Here is a 22,275-nt window from a genome sequence, read left to right on the forward strand (position 1 = left end):
CGCTGGAATATCCTTAATTTAAAAAAAAAATCCCGACCCCCAGCGTTTTTATTTAATAAAGACGCGACGGCGAGTCTCACACAGAAAATAACTAAACACGAAACCCCAACACACCGGCAAAGTTCCCTCGGAGGGACGGAGAGACAGGCCAGCTGTCAGCGGTCCAGGGGGCTCACACAGCCCCCCCCTCCCTAACTGAATTAGCCTCTCCTTTGTTGTGGTCGGCAGGACGGTGGGGAAATAAGGGAGAGAGGAGCGGTGGTACTGCCGCGGACGGGCGGCGAGGAGAAAATTGAATTAATTAGGAAATTAGCGTCAGCACTTTGGGCCACTCACCAGTGACATGCAATTTGGCCGACGCCAGATCGAGCCGCGAAGCCACACCGCATGGATTTATGATGACGGGAAGTGGATCATGGGGGGAGATCACTCCTACTCCATCTTCCTCCTTGCTTATTGCCTGCTTTTCTGCACGGCGAAGAGCAGGAATGAAAGCAAATGCTAATCTGGGACGGAGCAGTCATGGCAAGATTTCTGAGGATGGGAGATGGCAGGTGAATGTAAAAGTGGTAGGAGAGGGCTTACGCCTTGTTTCCCGTGTGGTTACAGAGATATTCCACTCAGAAGGGGAATTTGTTTGTGTATTTCGACAGAGGCCATTCTACACTGTGTTGATTTGAAACCATTACGGACCCTTTTTCTAATAGCACTGGTGTTCAGACCGGAGGTTTGTGCTTTTCTTCCCACCTTGAAAGGTTTACTAGTGCAGTGCTGGCTGAGTTTGTGTTTGCCCATAACGTGCTTATCGATCCCCACCTCCGGCGCTTTATATTTTGATATCCATGGCTGGCGAGGTGGCTACCAACGTGCTGACCATGTGTGTGTGTGTGTGTGATCTGTGACCCTCAGCTCTCTGACTCTGGGATCTACACCTGCGTGGCGGCCAGTTCCAGCGGCGAAACGTCGTGGAGCGCCTTCTTGGAAGTCAAAGGTACCGAATCGCCTTCCCCTCCCCCCCCTACCCCCCTTATGACCTTATCCCCTTCCCTAAATGTCTGGAATCGTTTCATCTCGGGAGGCTATTAATCGGCCAACGATTCCCATCACATTCTTTTATGAGCGGACGTGAATGTCACCGTGCCAACCCTTCACCCTCTTCCCCCCCCAACTGTCCCTCAGAGGCCGGCAGCCTGTTGGTGGTGAAGACCCGGGACGACATGGAGCTGCCCGGCCCCCCCTCCAAGCCCCAGGTCACGGACGTCACCAAGAACAGCGTGTCCCTGTCCTGGCAGCCCGGTCTGCCCGGCGCTTCGCCCGTCGCCTCCTTCGTCATCGAGGCCTTCAGGTCAGCTCCGCCCACCTTAAGCCTAACCAGTGTTACGCTTAACACTGGATATTTTTGTAGCAGAATTTCCCCTTTGGGGGGTAATAGTGTCATCTCGTCTTGTGGTATGTGGCGATGGAGATTGTACGCCGTATCGCCATTGTTAACGTCGCGGTCACATCGTCGTTGCAGCCAATCGGTGAGCAACAGCTGGCAGACGGTGGCGGACCACGTGAAGACCACCCAGTTCACGGTGAAGGGTCTCCGGCCCAACACCATCTACCTCTTCATGGTCCGAGCGGTCAACACCCAGGGCCTGAGCGACCCCAGCCCCATGTCGGAGCCTGTTCGGACCCAAGGTACCCCCCCCACCATAACACCCCCTTTAACATCGGCACCACAAATGTAGAAATGCCACACAACCATTACAGTGCTTGCGGAGTGATTCAGCTTCCAGTGTCATTTACATCGGAAACGTGTCTCAATGTCTGTTGGTTTATTGTTTAATGCTAGTGACGCTGTTTACCACTTGCGTGGCCCCTGATACACAACACAAGTGTAGAAAGTATAAACTTCTTGTTGCCCCCGTGCAATGAAGAGCGATTAGCCGGTATCTTTCTAACTTTACTTCACAGAGGTCAGGCCAGCCCTCTCCTCCACATGGCCCATTATGGCCACACTTAGGCCATTATGTAAAGTCGGAGTGTCTACTTTTGGAAGGACTAACAGTGTTAGAACAATCCCTGCTATGTTAATGACGATAACAGGAGAAAATGACCCAGGGCAGATTGGATTAAGGTGCCACAGACAGACTCCCGTCTCTGCATTACACTGATACGATAAGGCCGGCCGCTCCAGCGTTGAGCCACAGCCCTGCTGGGCTCTCGATTGGCCGGGACGAGCCAACGCTGTTACTGGTGGAGGCTATTGGAGTGTCTATTTAGAAAAGCAGAGAGTGAATCATCGTGGCGGCAATCAAGGTCATCCCAACTACATATGTGGTGGAGGTATAGAGCCAGGATGATTTTGTGGTTCTTTGACTCCCAGCAGATAGGTTGGAACACCGATGTTGGCAGTTAACCTGTAATCATCGCTCCATCTGCTTATTCATATTGTAAAAATTATTATTGGAAAATGAATGAATCTGTTTCCAATAACTTCCTTTTTAGCACACTTGCCACCACATTGCTTGTAGTTATTCCAAACCGAAATCTCAGTGTCGACTTATTCATTCATTCAGATCATACCTTGCTGGGAGATCGTTGCTACAGTAAACAGCTCCAATCTTTCCTCCCCAGCCCAGTGTCATGACCCTCTGTCTCCATCCCTACATTGCATCACGTAGATGGGCCTTTTATTTTTTTATTGGTCGTAACTGGAAACACATGGCCATGCAAAACGGCAAACGAGCTGGAAAATATGACCAGGCCATTCATTCATCATCTCTGCAGTCAATTTAAGGTTTGCGCTCAGACATGACTCATTGACACGGTCGTACGCATCTACGGTTACCGAAGACGTCACACACCAATCCCTGATCCGACCACTGTTCTCCCAGGGAGAAGAAGAACCAAGGGACATTTTCATGCGGAAGACAGATTGGGACTTTGTCAATTGAATTTGTAATAATCCCTGCAATGTTAAGCCTCTTAGATGAATTAATTGAAGTTGTCTGTTCTTCAGCGATGCTTTGGCTGTTGGACAGATTTTGTAATACACAAAGGCTTATTATATTAGAAATGTTGAACACAATGTTGTAAAACAGACTCCTCAACCAAACCGTATCTCTCTCTCTGTCTCTCTCGCTGTCTCTCTGTCTGTCTGTCTGTCTGTCTGTCTGTCTGTCTGTCTGTCTGTCTGTCTGTCTGTCTGTCTGTCTGTCTGTCTGTCTGTCTCTCTCTCTCCCCCTCCCTCCCTCCCTCCCTCCCTCTCTCTCTCTCTCTCTGTACCTTCTCCTCCTCGCCAGACATCAGCCCCCCGTCGCCGGGCGTGGACCACAGGCACGTGCAGAAGGAGCTTGGAGAGGTCATAGTTCGCCTGCACAACCCGGTGGTCATGAGCCCCACCACCATACAGGTTACCTGGACGGTGAGTACGCACAACGGTGTGTTGCACCTCACTTCCGAGCCTCCTCCATGAACGGACCTCCGTTTCTTGAGCTTCACAAACAGACGAACGTCTGTTTGTGAAGCTCAAGAAACGGAGGTCCGAACCGCCTCCATGAACGGACCTCAGTTTCTTGAGCTTCACAAACAGACGAACATCTGTGCTCGGAAGTGGGGTGCCAGGGATGACAGTCTACAGGGGGTTCACAGGACTGATTTCCATGCTAGGTCGGTTCCTTCTTCTTACCGTTAGGATCTCAGTGGCATGGTCGTTCTCGTGTCATGTGTTATTCAGGTCCGGGTTGATGGTTAAATTCTGTTTAGAAGTTTGAATATTAAGATTGAATATGAGGGAGTTTTGGTGGTAGGCTAGTGTGAGTCCGGCTCCAAATCGCGCCCTCTATGTGCCAAATGTGGTTTGTTTCCTCGGCTCCCAAGCAGATAAATCTCGATCCTCAAACAGTTGTGTGTAAAAACCAATGGATGACATCAGGGACACTACGGGCGTCTTTTTTACAGTCCTATTTTGTACGGCTTGAACCTGTAATTAAAAGTTTCACTCCGGTCTGTGAGGAACAGAGCACTCCAGTGGGCTGGGTTTGAAGAAGGAAGGAATATGGGAAATCCATGTATCCCCTCTCTGATATTCAGATTCCTAACTTTGTTCCTCCCTCGTCTTTGATTTAAACATCCCTGAGTCATAAAGTGGGATAGATGTGAATGTGTTTCTCTTTGAAGCTCGAGAGCAATTCCTCCAGGCTAGCATTTTCTCTTTTTTCCTTCTTCTTCTTCTTCTTCTTCTTCTTCTTCTTCTTCTTCTTCTTCTTCTTCTTCTTCTACTTCCTCTGCTCCTGCGGTAGGAAATTCCAAGTTATCCTCTTAAGAAGTGTGTTCTCGCTTTGAAACATTTTAATTGCAGACTCAAAAGTAAGTGAACATGAGACACTTGGTGGATGGCATAAACATCAAGATGTTTGTCGGGGAACATCAGGTGTCTTGTTCTGCTGCGCACCTCCTCGGGCGATTCCCAGTCGAGTTAAAAGCCTGGCAATATGTGGAGTTATGTGACTAGGAATACCTTTTAATCTCTTTTTATGTTTCCCTAAACCACAAAGTCCCTCTCTCCTCGAGACAGACGGTGGATGTTTAAAAGCGGTTGATTATTAACATTTATTTCCCCCCCATGAAAACCTCTTCATTGTAGTGTGTAAAGTTTTTCCGAGCGTTGATCGATACTAACCACGACCATCACGGCGATAACGACGTACGAAAACATCGACAGAGTAGCTTTGTCATGGAGTTGCTAGCCTTCAGCTGTTCCTTAGCAGCTCCCTATTGGTTGATTTGCGACGCAAATCAACCAATCGTAGGTGTTAAGAACGACCATTAGCAGGCAGAGACGGCTGTTTCCCCTTCTAAACCAACCACATTAGCCACATTTGTTGTATTTTCTCCCGGTGACTTGTTTATTGACCCCGGTAATGCGTCTCACCTAGGGGCTGCTGTCGGACTGCGTGCCAGCGAGCACTACTTTATGAGCGCCGTGTATAATCAGCATGAGAACGCACCGCCGTCCGTAATATATCAGGTTCCTAGCGCCGTAAACAGAGCGTCCGCCGCTCGATTCAGCATTTCTATTCCCCAAATCATTCTATTAATGAAAGTTACACAGCGAGCCGGGAAGTCGTTTGGCTGATTTACTCCGAGCCACACTGGCTAAAACACAGCTGGTTAATATCCCACTTGAAAGCTCTGCTCACTTTTCCTACTGTTAACAAGCCATTACAATGAGTAATGACCCTTCTCCCTCCTCACATAAATTCAACTCTCCCCTCCTACCCCACGGCACCCTGGACGCCATCTGGTTAAAAGGGTCCAACTTCTCTTAAGTTGAACCCGTTTGCAAAGTGATGGGAGCCTTCCAAGCACGGTCTCTTATCTACTCTGTGGAAGTGGTGCTCTTGTAGTTCTCAGGTATCTATCCCCCGTGGGTTCCCAAGGACCCACGTGTCACTGCTTTGATCTCGTCCCCGGCGTGTTGAGACTTGTTGTTTGTGTTTTGTCTCCGGTGCTGTTGTCAGCGCTGGGGGTTTATATACCACGAGAGACGGGTGTGTTAGCATGAGAGAAGCCGTGCAGATGGAAGATGTTTCATTTAAAGAATCGCGGACGGCTCCTCGGTAGCTCGATGTGTGAGGTAATGTCAGGGCGCTAATTGTGCGAGTGAGTGTCTTCGCTAACGATGAAAGCGCGCTAGAAGCAGTCGCAGTCGTTCCATTAGCATGATTCGATGCACACAGGGTAAACGCAGAGATTAACGTAGGATTGGGTAACAGTGTCCTCCTACAACCCCGAACCGTCAACTGAACCGGTTGCTGAACCGTCAACTCCTGCCGTAACAAAGTGTCCTCTTTGTGTGTTTGTTGAACTGATCCCAGGTGGACCGTCAGTCCCAGTTCATCCAGGGCTACAGAGTTATATACAGGCAGTCCTCGGGGCTGCCCTCACCGGGGCCTTGGCAGAGCCAGGACGTGAAGGTCCCATCGGAGCGCAGCATGGTGCTGGGGGCCCTGAAGAAGGGCATCGTCTACGAGATCAAGGTGCGGCCGTACTTCAACGAGTTCCAGGGCATGGACAGCGAGTCGCGGACGGCGCGCACCACAGAAGAAGGTGAGCGGGATGAGTGATGGACGATGTACGCCGCGGCGTCTGAAGCAATACAGAACTGAGAAGGGCTGTGGCTGAATCCGTGGGTCCTCCTACATCTGGAGTGATGGTTTGACACGGCAGCCCGCAGGTCACTTTCATTCTTCCTTCTGTCATGATCTAATGTTCCTCCTATTGACATTGAGGATAGTGAAGGCGTGTGTTTGTGTGTGTGTGTGTATGTGTGTGTGTGTGTGTGTGTCAAGAGGACAGCTGACCTTTTCACTGGGCTGTGTTTTGTTTATGATTGGTGGGGTTCTTGATCCACCCCAACCCCCCCCCCCCCCCTCCATGTTGCCACGGGCCTGTGCTGTGATTGGACGGAGTACTCACTCACTCCCCTAACTCCTGCGAGCAAACCGATCTGTCACTCGAACCAGACCCAGACGGAGACACACACGCATACAAACACACACACACAAAGACACACACACTCTCACACACAGACACACCCCACACACGCAAACCGATCTGTCGCCTGAACCTGACACAGACGTAGACACAGTCACAAACAGACACACACAAACGTGCCCCACAGTCACATACGCACACACTCACACCCAAAGTTACACACACTATATCCCAGGTGTGTCTTCGTTGGGCCCAGGGTTTGCCGTCAGATTGTTGAAGTAGGAAATGTCATTAACTTTTCTTCTATTGACGTTTCCGATTAAAACAAACACACAACTACACAGACAGCAATGCATTCGCCTGTCACGCTCCTGAATCAGTTCAAAACATGTTGACAACCCTGTTCTAAATGGAAACAAAGAAGGACAAGTCCGGGAGGGAAAGCCAAACAGTAGAAGTCTGGAGACGGGGGAAATAAAACGTACACAGAAAATGCAAACGTAGAGAGAAGCGTGTTCCTTATCCGGGGAACACGGCCCTGTGCTGTCCAAGGATTCCTGGGGTCTTCCTGTCGGAGACGCTACACATCCTGTGGAAGTGACAGCCCCATTAATTCCCTCTGCCTCAGAGCAACCGTATCTCCCCTGGCCAGGCGGAGAGAGCTGCTGCTGTACCACAGGCACCATCACATCCTAGCTGTCCCACTAACACGTACAGACACAGAGACACAAACACACACACACACACACACACACACACACACACACTCTGACATCCGGCCAACTACACAAAGACACACACACACACGCACACAGACACACACACCTGGACAACTCTACACACGTTACCTGGACACAGGAACCTACACACACTTACTCCGACAGACACACAAACAGACACCCAGACATGGGACCAGGCATGTACATACTCTCACACTATCACCCCTCCCCCCCACACGCACACGCATACACACACATATACACCAACAATCGAAGAAAACGACAAATAACGTTCTTGTTCTTAACCTTATTTTCTTTATCTTGGCTAATATTTGAATGCGTACACACATTCACACACACTCAGACACAATACATAGCCTACCCACTGCCCTCAGCCCCGCTGTAACCAGCTGCATGCCTCAGCCTCTCCCAGGGCCGCTCCGTCTCCGTCTCCATCCTGGTCCCCCAGAGGCCCCACTCGTTCTATTTCTGACCTGCTCCTGCGTCCGTGGCTGGGCGGGGCTGGTACTCTCGCTCTCTCTCTCTCGCTTTCTCTCTCTTCCTCTCTCTTTCTCTTTCTCTCTCTCTTTCTCTCTCCCTTTCTCTTTCTCTTTCTCTTTCTCTCTCCCTCATCCTCTCCATCGCTCTTCCTCTCCATCTCTCTCTCTCTCTCTCTCTCTCTCTCTCTCTCTCTCTCTCTCTCTCTCTCTCTCTCTCTCTCTCTCTCTCTCTCTGTCTCTCTCTCCTCCCGCTCCGGGCTCCACAGAGTCCCTGGGACCCAGGCAGTTCAGGACAAAGCCTAGATGGATAGCGCGCCGCGGCGGCGAGAAGTGATTAAAACTTAGGGGTGTCCATTAGCTAACGCCGTAAAAGCCGCGCAGAGCAGGTCCGTGTGGACTTCTGGTTGGGGGGGCTGGGGGGGGGGGGGGGTGTCGCTCCGGGCTCCCAAACAGCCCCTGTACACCCTCTCCCCTGCCCCCCATTACGGAGTCCCCTCTCCCCCATATCCCCTCCCTCCCTCCCTCCCTCTGGCCGGTTGGTGGAGGATGATGAAGGGACTGTGGTGCTGGCCACTGGGAGGATGTGAAGGAAGCCCATTTATGATGATCCACAACATGCATAACCTACATCTGTTTTGTGTGGTGGAACCCCCCTCCCCCTCCCCTGGTTAGGCTCCTCCCCCAGACCACTTAAGGGGCTGGTATTAGCATATTAGCACTGGGCTGTTAGCCTGTGCGACGTTAGCTTCCAGCACACCTCCCCCCCTCCCCCCCCCCCCCCGTGCACGTGCACGTGGGTGGAGCTAGGAGGTATAAGGGGGGGGTCATGCCCCCCAAACAGCTCTACATCACTCTGCTAATGGCTCTATTAGCGACGCACCCCCACCCACCCCACCCGCCCTGTAATGAGAGTATGTGTTGTTTAGCACCAATATGCACGGTGATAATCCAGCGCTTTAAATCAGCGCTGACATTACCTCTGAATGACATTGCTCTCTGATGGCCGTCGCGCCGGCATCGCCTCCCTCACAGCGTCACCTGGGATTCGTCGGGAGACCCTGGGTATCAAGATCCCCCCCCCCCCCCCCCACCCCCACCCCTCCAATGTCTCTCGAGATGCCCCCCCCCCCCCCCACCTCTCGGTGAATTGCTTCTAATCTGGCCGGGGTGGCGAGTTCATCCGCGGGCCCATCCATCTTGTCGCCATGCCAGGGTTCCTCCTGGCTCTCAGGGGGGGGTGGAGATGAGGGGGGGGGGGGGGGGGGGGGGGGGCAGTGTGGCCAATCGCGCTGAGGGATGAGCAGCGATTTAACCAGGGTGACACGTGCCATTTTGGACTGAGGCGAGGTGAGGCGGCGGCAGCCCGCCGGTGTAATTGAGCTGTCAGCAGCGGGGCTGCCGACGGCGTCCGGCACTGCCTCGCCACACGCCGCAGGAAATGAGAAAACATTATTTTGGGGTGGGGGGGGGGGGGGGGGAGAGGAAAATATATATAGAAAAAGGTTATTTCCAGTTTGACCCCCAGTTGCTGTTGTTTACTTAACCCGTCCTTACTCCCCCTCTTTTCGCCGCTGCTGGCGTCAGGGGGGGGGTGGGGGGGGGGGTAGTCGCCACGGTGAACAGCAAGGCCGTCGTTCGCGATTGGCTGCTTCCCCGCCGTCCTTCCTCAGCGGGCGTACCAGGCTTGTTCTCCAAGACAGACTCGGACCCTCCCCTTTCCTCCACCCTCGGCCCTGAACCTCTCCCCCAGATCCGATGCCTGCTGCGTTTTCGGAGCCGCGCGGGCCCATCGATCGTGGCCACTCGATATGTTTACCGGGCCTGTGTTTCCTCCTCCTCCTCTTCCTCCTCTCGAAGTGTACTGGTTATTTTTTCTCTTGTGTCTTTCTTTGCTCTGTCTGTGTTTCCTGTTCGTCGGTGACTCCGTGGATATCGGGCTTCATCCTATAAGCCCGCTGACCCACGCGTGCCACCCCGGCCGGGGCAGCGATCCGCGCTTAGCTTGACCGATTGAGCTTCTCTTCCAGCCCGTTCAGTTGTTGCTCTGGGGAAATCAATAGAAGTGCTCTCTCTCTCTCTCTCTCTCTCTCTCTCTCTCTCTCTCTCTCTCTCTCTCTCTCACTGTCTCTGTCTCTCTCTCTCACTGTCTCTGTCTCTCTCTCTCTCTCTCTCTCTCTCGCTCTCTCTCTCTCTCTCTCTCTCTCTCTCTCTCTCTCTCTCTCTCTCTCTCTCTCTCTCTCTCTCTCTCTCTCTGAGCTGGAGACAGAGGCTGGGGTATTAAATCTTAGTGAAATGGTACTTGGAGCAGCGGTCATAGTAGTACTAAGATCTGCCCCAGGGGCCTACTCATGTAAATCCCCCTCCAAATGACACATTCCTCCGGTCTTCATGAGACCTGGCTCCTCTAGGAAGGAACGTGTGCGTGTGTGTCTTGCTCGCTGGTTGTATTTGACGGTGTGTGTGCTCACCGTGAATCTGTAGTTTTATTTGGATGGAGTGTAGTGCTATGTGCTTGTGCATTATTTTGCCCACACTTACACAAAAGCACACAGACACACACACACACACACACACACACACACACACACACACACACACACACACACACACACACACACACACACACACACACACACACACACACTACATATTCTTGCAGTAATAACTTTGCAATCAAAATAGCTTTTTCTCTAGAAAATAAATCAATAAACATGTATTCAAATTCTAATGCTGTTGTTTGTGTGTGTGTCCAGCGCCCAGTGCCCCCCCCCAGCAGGTGACCGTCCTCACCGTGGGCAACCAGAACAGCACCTCCATCAGCATCTCCTGGGACCCCCCTGCGCCGGACCACCAGAACGGCATCATCCAGGAGTACAAGGTTCGCTGGTGCCACACCACACATGTACCACCAGGGGGGGGGGGCCTGTTCTGGGTCAGAACCTCAGTGGCCTCGGTCAAATCCTTTATCCCCACCTTAGAGTTTAGAGCTTAGACCTTAGACATTAGACCTTAGACGTAAGACTTTAAACCTTAGACTTATGACTTAAGACTTATTACTTTAAACCATAGACCATGGACTTTAGACATCAGACTTAATAATAATAATAGTAGTAATTGGACATAAGACCTGAGAGTCTTGAGGTCCCTAGACCTGAAATGAATATACATTTCTATAGGTTGGGTAATTAGTCCTGTGTCTATCTGATGGAGGTTTTTCTATCAACATTAATCCATTAATGTGACTGACGATCATGGACAATAGGCAATCAATACAATACAAAGGATTCCCTTTTTTAGGAACCTACTTTGCCTTGTTTTGGATTGGTTTACCAAAGCTTAAACACCTCATAGTAAAATTTGGGCATGAACTGCGCAATATTTTTAAGCGGTACTACATTGAGATGTGAAGATTGGTGAAAATGCTGAATGTCCATTCAAAATGTTTTTCAAATGTGGTCCCCTTAACTCAGAGGGCTTGATACAGACAGAGAGAAGCCAAATCAGCTGGAGGAATCCACATTAATTCAGTATGTGTCTAACAGTGACTCCTCATCCATGTCTTCCTCTTCCTCTCTCTCAGATCTGGTGCCTGGGCAACGAGACGCGCTTCCACGTCAACAAGACGGTGGACGCCGCCATCCGCTCGGTGGTGGTGGGGGGGCTGCAGGTGGGGGTGATGTACCGGGTGGAGGTGGCCGCCAGCACCAGCGCGGGTGTGGGGGTGAAGAGTGAGGCCCAGCCCATCGTCATAGGTGAGGTCAAAGGATTATCCCAACGTTTTTTTGTGTTTCATCATCGATTGCAAATGATTCTGAGAATGAAGAGCTGGTGCTGGGATAAAAAACGTTAATATCTGACCGTTGATGGATACACATATAACCGCTTTCACGTTTTTCCCTCGGAGGAATAGGACAGAAATGACTTAATGCATATTCTGCACACCTCGCTGTTGTGATATGTGGCCCTGGCCTGTGTGATGTATGTGCGTGTGAGAGGCAGATTGAGCTGATTTGACCCATAACTGATGGCCTGCCCTGGAGCATGTTCTTATTTCCCCAATGTCACTCACACAATCCATCCCCAGCAGCTAGGCTAAGCTTGCAGATGTATGAATGTGCGTGTGTGTGTGTGTGTGTGTGTGTGTGTGTGTGTGTGTTTGTCTCTGTGTGAGTGTGTGTGTGTGTTGGTCTCTGTGTGTGTGTGTGTGTGTGTGTGTGTGTGTGTGTGTGTGTGTGTGTGTGTGTGTGTGTGTGTGTTTGTCTCTGTGTGAGTGTGTGTGTGTGTTGGTCTCTGTGTGTGTGTATGTGTGTGTGCGTGAGTGTCCATGTCTGTGTCTGTGTGTGTGTTTGTGTGAAGGAGAGGAAGAAATAGTGTACAGGGGTTGACACTAACGGTTGCCCGCTTGCCCGGGGCAAGTAAAAAAATGTTTGGGCAAGTTGAGATTTTTTCTGGTTGCCCGAACGGGCAAGGGATTTTGGGTGATGTTAATATAAAAGCTATTTATTCAAATGTTTTTAGAAACTGCAGAACAACCTTTTGTTCCGCAAAACCACACAAAATAGAAGTATTTGCAATTGATCAGCGCGCTGTCTTCTCTTCTCTCGGAAAGCGAGTTAACAGACACGCATCGCTTCAGTGCGAATATAGCCCCTCCTTCTGTCACTCACTCGCAGTGCGGTCTCTGGAAGTGATTTGCTAAAGGTTAGCCAACACAGCTAGCATCTCAAGTGCAGCACCTCCGCGAACGGTTTAGGTAGAAGTTAAATGAGTAGTGATGGAGGATGGCAGTTGGAAGTACTTTGGATTGAGGCAAATTATCAAGGAAGTCAAGAACACGGTTTTGTGTTTCATAACTGTGCACATGCGCACAGCAATAGCGATCGTTTTCACGAAATTGGACCCTCACAAACTACTGTATAATAGTACTGAAAGCTCAGCCTCCACTTATTCCCAAACAGTCCAAACCATATCATTCTGTTACTAAAACTCCTCAAATAACAACTTAAGAAGAAACGTCCTCCTTTTCCTTTAACAACCAAAAATGAAGTATTACCCTTTGTGATTTTGTCTGCACAAAGTTGATTCTGATCGAATAAAACCACCATAAACAGGATTATTCCTATGTATCCTGGGCCAAATTTTGCAACTTAACATGGTGTTTCAATCAATGAATAAGAGGTTCTAGGAAATAGGGTAAATTGCCTTCAATCAGAAAACATATTCTTCAGCGCAATCTAGTGGCCATATATTTATTTGCGAGTGTTTGGCTTGGTGCATTCGATTGCCCTGAACTTTAAATAGAGGTGTCAGGTGTCAAAATTGTAAGATATCTACCTTATTTGTGTCTCATAGTAAGACAGCGCTCCCAACTGATAACGACCAACTGATACTGATAATTATTTCAGGTGGAAATGTTATCTTCCACTTATGCTGTGTTCCATGGCTTTATTCACTTTAACCAAGTATTATCCCCATTGAATATTTCACTTGCACAACAATCTTTCTTTTGGCCCAAAGATGACATTATCGCCCTTGCAGTTGTGGAGATATAATCTCTTTACTTTGGGTATGTTCTTTCCTGAAAAAAACTTTTCCCCTGATATCGAAAATGGTATAGAATATCGATCTTTTTCCAGGAATAGTGTTGAAGTTAGAAAATCCAGTATCGTGACTGACAACCCTACTAGAAACGCGATTGTGATTATTCAGTTCGAGCTACAAGAAACTTGAAAGTTAAAAAAGACATATCTTTGCTACTACCTCTGACATTCAGTTATGTACATTTGCATCAAATCATGCAGGTCTACATATAACTTGGCGATAGCTTTAATAGGTTGCAACTGTGGACTGAAATCACTTCATGCCACGATGTGACCGCTCGATAAATAAGTAAACAAAGAGAAGTTTGTTATTTTTTATGTGTATGTGTGGAAGCTAACATTCAGCTTCAGTCTGAGCTAGGATGATTTTTCTGAGCCCCCCCAAAACCAGGCCGGGTGCCTGGCAAAAAGAGGCCCGTTCACGATTCTGATTATAATTTGGGCAAGTGAACATTACATTCGGGCAAGTTGAACCTGACCTGTACTTGCCCGATGGGCAAGTGCTTTTGAAACCTTAGTGTCAACCCCTGGTGTATATTGTGTGTATGCCCCTGTGTGTGTATATTAGCTTGCATGTGCTCTAAATCATATCATCCGGCTGATGGAAACAGTATCTGCCCAGACTAGCTGAGCTCAGATCAGAGATCGATACTCTCTCTCATTCCACACGGTGTGTGTCAGTGTGTGTGTGTGTGTGTGTGCGTGTGTTAGCCGCCATGGAGTGAATTAGGTGTTGAGCTGAGCAAACAGTTTCCCCTCACCTGCTTTTAAGCTTTGTCTTGTTCAGTCTGCATTATTCACCCTCACACACCAGATATCTACCGATCTACCGTGGCTCCCACCCTCTACCCCCACCCGCCTGCTGTGTTAGTTTCTATCTCGATCCACACAGGGGAGTGAATCGTTTCCCAGTCCTCTACGGGGTCATCAGCTCCCCTGGAAGCCTCGGATCACGCGGCGCTCATCGCAGTCACTTCCTGTTGGGCCTCAAGACGTTCTCAGTGTAGTTTTACAGGAGTGTGTATAATGTGAGCTTCGGTTTGTCAACACGGTATCAATGAGGTAGTGGCTATATGCCGAGCTATATGTTGGCACTTCAGATTTAAAAGGCCTTGCTGTGATTGGTCGTAACAGAGAGGGCTACTGTCCACCATTATTTTGGACCCTCAGAGCGGACTGCCAAACGTCGTCATCATCATCATCATCACCACATCATCATCATCATCATCATCACTCAGTTCCAGTGTTTACTTCCCTTCCCCCTCTGTCGAAAAAACAACAAGAATTATTCCCACAAGGCTCAACTAATCGACTCGTCGAATTAAACACCGGCTTTCCACACACAGCTCTCACTCTCGCTTTCTGATTGGCTGCTCCAACCGTCACTCAACAAACGGCACCTCACTCTCTCTCTCTCTCTCTCTCCAGGGAAGGACTTCCGGGAAGTGATTTTGCTCGGGGGAAACCGGAACAACAGCATCACGGAGCAGATCACCGACGTGGTGAAGCAGCCCGCCTTCATCGCCGGGATCGGGGGGGCCTGCTGGGTCATCCTGATGGGATTCAGCATCTGGTTGTACTGGAGGAGGAAGAAGAGGAAGGGGCTCAGCAACTACGCAGGTAAGAGGGGGGGGGCTGGGATTCGCATCGACCAATCGCATTACGCTCAGTGTGTGTTGTCACGACCCTGGTGAGGCGAACGAGGGAGATGAGCGAGGTATCGTATATCGAAGTCGGAACGTATAGGAAAAGTAAACAGTGTTTAGAATGATTTTAATAACAGCAGCTGTGCATTAAGACTAATCGTTAGCTGTAGGCTCGTAATGGATTAGTCCATCCTTCTAATCATGGATTTCTTTATTTTGAACCCACAGGGAGGAAATAAATTGAGTTCCGCATTGAATATGAATAGAAGTGAATGGGAATGCATATGAATAGAGATGTAGCCGGATGTGAAGGGATTGAGTGGACTCACAAGGGCCCCCCCCCCCTCTCCTTTTGTTCCTATTTACCGTCAGCTGTTTGCTTTGTTTTCTTGAACAACTCCAAGGATTAAATCAGACCAGGTGTTGTCGAAACAAACACACACACACACACACTGGGCGAGGTAGAAACACAGGCTCACACACATACATACACACACCTGTGATTACTTTAGTATACTTTGATAAAAAGAAAAGAAAATCTCTATTTGTTCCTAAGACACGGGCTGTACAGGATGATTGTTCTGTTTATACCGAGATCAGCGCTGCTTCTTAAGTCACAAACATAGCTGTTCCTTCCCTTTGTTTCGCTCATTACCGCCATCTTGCTGATACGTTTAACGATGTTTCTAGCGGCGAAGTGAGGAGGCCTGAGGCCTGACAGCTCGAAAGGGAGCCAGATGCTGGCGCTGGAGTGCGACGCTTCAGGGGGGTTGGGGAGGCGGGGATTGTGACCGGTCCGCCCACAGTGTGTGTTCACATCCTGGGGGCAGTGGCGAGGGTAGTGAGTGGGAAGACCGGACGCTCTGGTCAGTGCCGCTTGTCAGTCTGGACCCGGGACAGACTGGTTTGTTGCTGGAGGAGCTCCAGCTCTCTGCCCACCCACACACACACACACACACACACACATGCACACACACCCTGACCTTGACCAGTCAATACCGGCAATGGTAATCGCCGGCAATCTGCCGGGTAACAATTCCATTACAACGTTGGTGGACGTCAAAGTGCAAATACATTCGGCGCTCCTCCAAAGCCCACCTTGTCTTTACATAATGCAGTCTGTTCCAATGTTACGGTAGCTTCGAGGGTGTGATTTCGGTTCCGTGTATGCGTCGGGATTTGCAGATGCTGAAGGGATGATTATGCTTTGTGTGTGTGTGCGTTCTGTTCCATGTGTTTATGTGTTTTTGTGTCGTCTCGCTGTGGCTGTCGCTTCAGTTGGCCGCTTCCCCCGTCGACTGTGCTGCACGCTGGAACACGGCACATTGGGTTCCTTTAGACCAACGGCTAACCCCCCCCCCCCCCCCCCTCCACACACCCACCCACCCACCTTGGGCATGGCCTGCTCTCCCACACCCCCACCCCCACCCCCACCCGCCGGTGTGCAGACCCCCCCCGCACCCCTACAGCACGGCTTGAAGCTCGGCTGGCTTTAACACTCGACTTCTCTGTCTTCTTGTTTTGCAGTTCAGTCCTTCACCTTCACCCCTGCAGGTACTGTTCATTTGTCCTGTTTTGTCGCCCTCCCCCAGTCCAGCACCCCCCCCCCCCCCCACCCCCACACTCCCTGCTATATGACAATATGTACGCTTGGTTGGTCAGGCTCATGGTCATGTCTAATGCAGAACCCAAAGCATCACGGGGAAATAGACCGTCTTAGCTACTACAGAATACGAAAAACCTCCACTCAGGGCATGATGTACTGTTCTGTTAGCCGTGACCATGGCCCTGTCAACTCTATCCCTGCCTAATCTCATGCCTTGTGTTGCGTGTTTGTGTGTGTGTGTGTGTGTGTGTGTGTGTGTGAGTGTGGCCATGTGTTCTGTGTGTCGTCTTTGTGCTTAGGTACCAAGTGGTGCAGCTCCCTTTTGCCATTTTCGCAATTTATTAGTTTTATCTTCTGCTTCTTCTTCTGCTAAAATGGTTTCCTAACTGTCATAATTGAAACGTTGTCCTTGGGTGTTGGTGGGGTTCAATATTCGTTCGATTTTCTCAATGTCATCCTCCCTACCAGCTTTTCCTCTTACTTTCCCTCCATTGATGGGTGTCTTGCGTAGTTTTGGACTTTTGATAATATGCTGTGTTGCATGGTTAAGTTAACCGTGATGGCAAATTACAAACATAGGTTAATTTACCAAACTTACGTGCATATCATTTTATTCATATACCAAAGTTACATACCAGTTTGGCGTAACCAACGGCCATTCAAACCCCTTTAACAAAGGCGGGGGACAATTTCAAAAAGATAGATCGCATTTCAAGATGGACGACTCAATTAAATGCAGAGTCATCGTTCCTCACCTGACATCAGCTCTACCTCCTCATTTCTGTTTTTTAGTGGAGAGACGCCATCACACACGATGGCGCGGTCTCCACTTAAAAAAACAGAGACCCACGGCGGCCCACAGCCTCTTGGCTGGGATTCACTCTTTGACCTCATGTCCTCGCACCATTCCTCGACACGTACCGCACGGGGCACGCTTCACCCGTCATCCATCCAGGGCCCACGGCAGCCTGCGGTCAAAACCTCCCCGACCCAGAATATACTCACCAAAGGACACCACCCAACACGGGCGGGTCCATAAAAAACATGATGAAGCGTCCCGGGTTAGAGTTAGAGTTCGCCAGGTGCCCCCCCCCCCTCCCTCTCTTCTTCTGGAAGAAGCCGGAGACGGGTGTCACCGCTGTTTTTTACGACCCAGCGGACGCGGGGCAAGGACGAATCGAGGGACGACGAGGGCGGGAGAGTGGGGAGGGGGAGGGGGAGGGATGGGAGGGGCTGTGAGGGGGTCTGATTACGGAGCCGGTACAGAGGGTGAAGTTCTGAGCGGCGTGCCAGGGAGAGATGAGGGCAAGGAGAATCTCTCCCTCTCCCTCCTCCCTCCTCCCTCCTCCCTCTCTCTCTCCCTCTCCCTCTCTCCATCTCCCTCTCTCCCTCTCCATCTCCCTCTCTCCCTCTCTCCCTCTCCCTCCCTCTCCCTCTCTCCCTCCTCTCCCTCTCTCCCTCTCCATCTCCCTCTCTCCCTCTCTCTCTCTGTCTAGTGGCTCCTGTCCCCATCGCCTGGCCAGGGTGATGTACTGAGAGCAGGAGTACCCCTCCCTCTCCTCTCCCTCCCCTCTCCCCCTAAAGCTGTCACCACAGCAGGTGTAAATCACCGCTCTGCCCAGGCAGGCGGCCAGCCGGGTGGGGGAGAAATGTGATGGAATTTTTATACCCGCCGATGATGTCCTCCTGGCCGTAATGCTTATTAAAGGGGATTAATCTGTATTCATATTGGAGCCAGTGCTTATCAGGGGGAGAGGGGTAGAAGTGTGGAGGTGGGGGAAGAGGGGGGGGAGGCATTGCCATGCGGACGACGTCATCGTCGCCGGGACATGAAAGACTTGCCGTGGCGGGCTCAGAAATGTGTCCGAGCACTGATAGGGACATCAGAGGCCCTGCCTGTCCTACACGCCCTGCCTTGCATCCTCTTGCGCTCTCTCTCACGCTTGCTCTCTCTCTCTCGCTCTCTCTCTCTCTCTCTCTCTCTCTCTCTCTCTCTCTCTCTCTCTCACGCTTGCTCTCTCTCTCTCTCTCTCTCTCTCTCTCTCTCTCTCTCTCTCTCTCTCTCTCTCGCTCTCTCTCTCTCTCTCTCTCAAGCTGTATCTCTCTCTCACTCTCTCTCAAGCTGTATCTCTCTCTCTCTCAAGCTGTATCTCTCTCATTCACGCTTGCTCTCTATCTCTCTCTAGCTGTATCTTAGTCTCTCCGTCTCTCTCTCTAGCTGTATCTCACTCAAGCTATCTCTCTCTCTCTCTCTCTCTCTCTCTCTCTCTCTCTCTCTCTCTCTCTCACTCTAGCTGTATTTCACTCTCTTAGTCTCTCTGTCTCTCTCTCTAGCTGTATCTCACTCTCTTAGTCTCTGTCGCTCTTTCTCTCTCTCTCTCTCTCTCTCTCTCTAGCTCTAGCTCTATCAGCCTTATCTCCCGCTCCCTCTCTCTTAAGCTGTATCTGGCTCTCTCCCTTGCGTGCACTCCCTCTCCCTCCCTCTTCGTCTATCCCTCAAATGGTTTCTCTCTCTTACTTCCTCGCTCTCTTTCTCACCCTCTCTTTATCTCTCTCCCTGGCCCTCTCTTTTTGATGGCTCCGTCTCTCTTCCTCCGTCGCTCACACTCTCTTCTCAGCTTTCCTGGACTCAGATGGAACAAAGAGAAACAGCTTTGTGGTCTGAAAAATAAAACCCAACAGGAATTCAGTCTTTAGCTGTTAGAGCTTTATTGTATTCAAATGGACAAACCGGCAGCGCTAGCATAGCGGGTTCCAGCGGATTATTATTCTAGGTCTGTTTATGTTTTGTAGTAATTAGAGCAGGGGTCACACAGGTGCACCACACAAATAAATAAACAAAAGTAAGAAGTTAAAATAAATGGGATTTAATTGACCACAATATTGAATTATTGAATACAATACAAATACGCATAAACAAATATATTGCATTATGTCTGACTAATAGTCTTGGTCGGTGACGCAAGTAGAGATGGGGGTGAGCAGCTCTGTCGCTGATCTCCAAGAGCTTCTGCTCCTCATTAAGCTCCCTGCGTCAGCCCTGGAAAGCCCCTCGTTCCCCCCCTGGCCTGTCCGGGCCGGTCGGGACCGGTTCGGGCCTGTCTCAGAACCAGCCTGACTGAGACACGAGGGGATGAATGCTCTTCTCTCCTTCCTCATCTCATCACACATCAACCATGCTCTCTCTCTCTCTCTCTCTCTCTCTCTCTCTCTCTCTCTCTCTCTCTCTCTCTCTCTCTCTCTCTCTCTCTCTCTCCCCCTCCCTCCCTCTCCTACCCCTCCATCTCTTTAGCATAAGGTTATTCCCCCAACTCTGATAATTGTTTTGTATTTCCTGTCAACCCTTGAAGTGTCTCCCTCTCACCTGCTCAGCACTCTGTGATGTCGGCCTGTCGCGGCGCTTGTTGAACAGAGCCTGAATGGATGGCTGGCAGGCGTCCCTGTGTGGCTGAGCCATAGGCTTTACTATGTGTTGACAAAGTGCAAGCCTTATTATCTATAGATCACTGTAATGGAATGGTACCCCCCCCCCCCCCACCCCCAAACCACCTTCTAGGGGCTACGGCTTCTAGGGGTGCAGGGTGCGGGGGTGTCCCGTGCCTTCTAGAGGGATCAGTAACTCAGCTGTCATGCCTGCAGAACGGGGGGTGGGGTGATGTGATGTTGCTGCTGCTGCTGGTGGTGGTGGTGGTGGTGGTGGTAGGGTTCAGCCTGATTAATGAGACCTGTGCCTTCTCTAATCATTTTTAGGCCGAGATTTAATCACAAATCTGATAATAACTCACCAGAGAGAGAGGAAAAAATAAAGATGAAATGAGTTTTTCCGCGGCGGCGGTTGTCCTTGATACGAGGAGCCGGCGAGCGTATGCAGAGTAAAGCAATCTGCGGGGTCCCGGACGCTGCCTCTCCGTCAGGGAGGGGGGGGACGGACATCTCCCTCTGTTAGTGCATCCATCAGGCATACGCCACCGCCACAGACGAGCCCTAGGAAGGACGGGCCGGGACAAGGGCAAACCGGCGGGCTACGGTGACGGCCTGTTGTGGTCGTCGTGTTCCTCGCTGTGGATACAAGCATGTGTTTCCGTTCTGGAGTTCTGTGGGGAGGATGCGAGGAGGGGGGGAAAAAACTGAAATGTAATGTTTCTGTCCTTTTTCTGTTTTTCTTCTTCTTCTTCTCTCCCCCCCCCCCCTCTCTCCCTCTCTCCCCTCTCTTACCTCCCCGACCACAGTGACATTCCAGAGAGTTGACGGAGGTCTCATGAGCAACGGAAGGTGAGGATCGCTGTTACTGTTTAACGCCGCAAAGCGTTCATGTTTATGTGTAGTCGTTTAGCCCACACTTTTACCAAAAGCATTGAGTTGTTTGAGGGCGTCAGGGTTGGATATTGGAGTTTGAACCAGGAACCTTTGGTCTGCTGGTCCAACACTATAAAACAACTATTAATATTCCAAGATATTCCAAGACTATATCCATGGATATATTCGACAAATATCACGTGCCGTATTGTTATTCTTGTTCGCTGTTCTTCTGATGTAATGCCAGCCAAGATTCACACATCGTGAACCACCACCGACACATTGATCAAGCCTGCATCTGGCAGACAACCCAGCGTCAGTCTCTCACGCCGGTAGACATCTGACGGATTGATTGTTTACCAATATCCGCTTGTGCAATTTCCGTGCAAACCTGTGCGCCAACACCAACAGACTTCTGCCGCACATCTTTGGCCACGCATCGATAAATGAACCCATAAATCTTCCCAAAGAGAATTAACAGAAACAATTTAAGCAGTGAGGGCTTTCATTTTGTCATTTATCTTCTCCCCGGCCGCGTGCTATTGGGTGTCCCAGCACCCCCAACCACACCAGCCCCCCTACACCACCTTCCAGAGTGATAAATGTTCTTGTCATCCGGTGTAGGCAGCTAGGATCTGAGCACATGTAATAATGTAAAAATAATTACCCAGGGGAGGGGAGTGTAGCGCTACCCCCGGTGTCCCCCCCCCCCCCCCCCCTACCACCCCCCCCGCCCCATTCCTTCTTACCATGTGTATTAATGTGAAGGGGGAGAGGGGCCACATCTCAATAACACCAGTTACTGGGGACTCTCCGGGCCGTCCCTGGGGGGCGGGGGGGGGAACCCAGGGACGCCTGCCTTCCTGTCACCTGCTTAACTCACCTGACAAAGGCAAAGCCTCCAGTTCTCCAACGGAAATAAACACACGCTACGGCTAATTATGGCTATCTGTGTCTCCTGAGATTTGCTGATGAAAAGCTGTTTTTTGATCAATATAGGAAGGTATCAGGTTAGCCTTAAGTTTTGTTTGTGGGGATTTCTTTTTTTTTCTGCCCGGTATTGTTTTCACTAGGGAACAAGATAGCCACTCATCAACAGTGGTAGTGTTGTAGCAGTGGTGTCTTTAGTCAAATGTTGCACACAAGTGCCTGCGATTTACCGCAGTCGTAGCATAGCTCTACTTACGTATCTTAAGTCAGCAGCAGGTGAAAGGAAAAAACTGCAAAAAACAAATGAGCGATCCATTTGAATAACAGGCGAAAAAAAAATAATACTAAAACACTATGGTGTTTATTTAATTTATTTATTTTGTTGGTTTTCTTCATCGAACCATTAAAAATATATTTCTTTAGTCAGTTACTCTGTTGTCACCCGGGCCCAGATGTTTTCCCGCTTGCCCATCTGTGCGCCGGTGACAGAAA

At 50.2% G+C, this 22,275-nt stretch overlaps 1 protein-coding gene across 1 annotated transcript in view; it reads left to right on the forward strand.

The window, feature by feature from the left end:
- robo2 (roundabout, axon guidance receptor, homolog 2 (Drosophila)) overlaps positions 1-22,275 on the forward strand; it is a 79,876-nt gene that overhangs the window by 30,071 nt on the left and 27,530 nt on the right. The window contains exons 12-21 of the mRNA XM_056610423.1: positions 910-991; positions 1,180-1,345; positions 1,517-1,683; positions 3,291-3,412; positions 5,868-6,099; positions 10,459-10,583; positions 11,286-11,457; positions 14,734-14,925; positions 16,479-16,505; positions 20,787-20,829. Coding sequence (XP_056466398.1) covers positions 910-991; positions 1,180-1,345; positions 1,517-1,683; positions 3,291-3,412; positions 5,868-6,099; positions 10,459-10,583; positions 11,286-11,457; positions 14,734-14,925; positions 16,479-16,505; positions 20,787-20,829 — 1,328 coding nt within the window. The remainder of the gene's footprint in view (positions 1-909; positions 992-1,179; positions 1,346-1,516; positions 1,684-3,290; positions 3,413-5,867; positions 6,100-10,458; positions 10,584-11,285; positions 11,458-14,733; positions 14,926-16,478; positions 16,506-20,786; positions 20,830-22,275) is intronic.

Source organism: Gadus chalcogrammus, chromosome 16 (genome assembly GCF_026213295.1).
Source record: "Gadus chalcogrammus isolate NIFS_2021 chromosome 16, NIFS_Gcha_1.0, whole genome shotgun sequence".
Taxonomy (NCBI): Eukaryota; Metazoa; Chordata; class Actinopteri; order Gadiformes; family Gadidae; genus Gadus; species Gadus chalcogrammus.